The sequence below is a fragment of the Rhodotorula paludigena genome (assembly GCF_050403205.1).
Source record: "Rhodotorula paludigena JCM10292 DNA, Rt_paludigena_JCM10292v1_ctg170, whole genome shotgun sequence".
NCBI classification, from domain to species: domain Eukaryota; kingdom Fungi; phylum Basidiomycota; class Microbotryomycetes; order Sporidiobolales; family Sporidiobolaceae; genus Rhodotorula; species Rhodotorula paludigena.
In genome coordinates, this window is record NW_027481288.1 from 1 (window position 1) to 568 (window position 568).

The following is a 568-nucleotide window of genomic DNA, read 5'->3' on the forward strand; positions in this document are numbered from 1 at the left end:
TGAGGACACCGCGCGTCTCCTCGTAGATGAGGCCCGAGATACGCTTGACACCGCCACGGCGAGCGAGACGGCGGATGGCGGGCTTGGTGATGCCCTGGATGTTGTCACGAAGCTGCGAGGTGGGGCACGAGGGTCAACACGACTGAGCGATGACAGCGACGCGGCGAGCGAAGACGCACAATCTTGCGGTGACGCTTGGCGCCGCCCTTGCCGAGACCCTTGCCACCCTTGCCACGGCCAGACACTGCGCGAGGGGGAGAGGAGCGCGAGCGTCAGTCGGGGGTTGCTCCACCTCGAGCAGCGACGACGAGCACCACGCTGTGACTCGGCAGGAGTGGGTGGCGAGTGGACAGTGGAACGCACTGTTTAGTTAAGAGTTGTTGAAGTGGTGGTAGAGAAGAAGACGCGAGGTTGCAGTCGCCGAAAGTCGAGGCGAAAGCAGGTGCGAGAGCGAGTGGGTGGTAGGAAGAAGAGAGGCGAGGCGAGTACGACGCTCGCTGTACGAGCGCACGCTGGCCGTGCGTGTTTGCGCCGCGCGCGCGGGGCGATGCCGTTTTCGCGCGCACCG

The 568-nt window shown here is 65.0% G+C and overlaps 1 protein-coding gene across 1 annotated transcript; it reads right to left on the reverse strand.

Annotated features, from left to right (window-relative positions):
* Positions 1-244, reverse strand: JCM10292_001040 (uncharacterized protein; the record flags this gene model as incomplete). Its single annotated transcript, XM_076653038.1, has 2 exons — positions 1-112; positions 180-244. Coding segments are annotated over 2 exons (177 nt in total), but the record flags the coding sequence as incomplete, so codon positions are not given.
* Between the last annotated feature and the right edge of the window lie 324 nt (positions 245-568).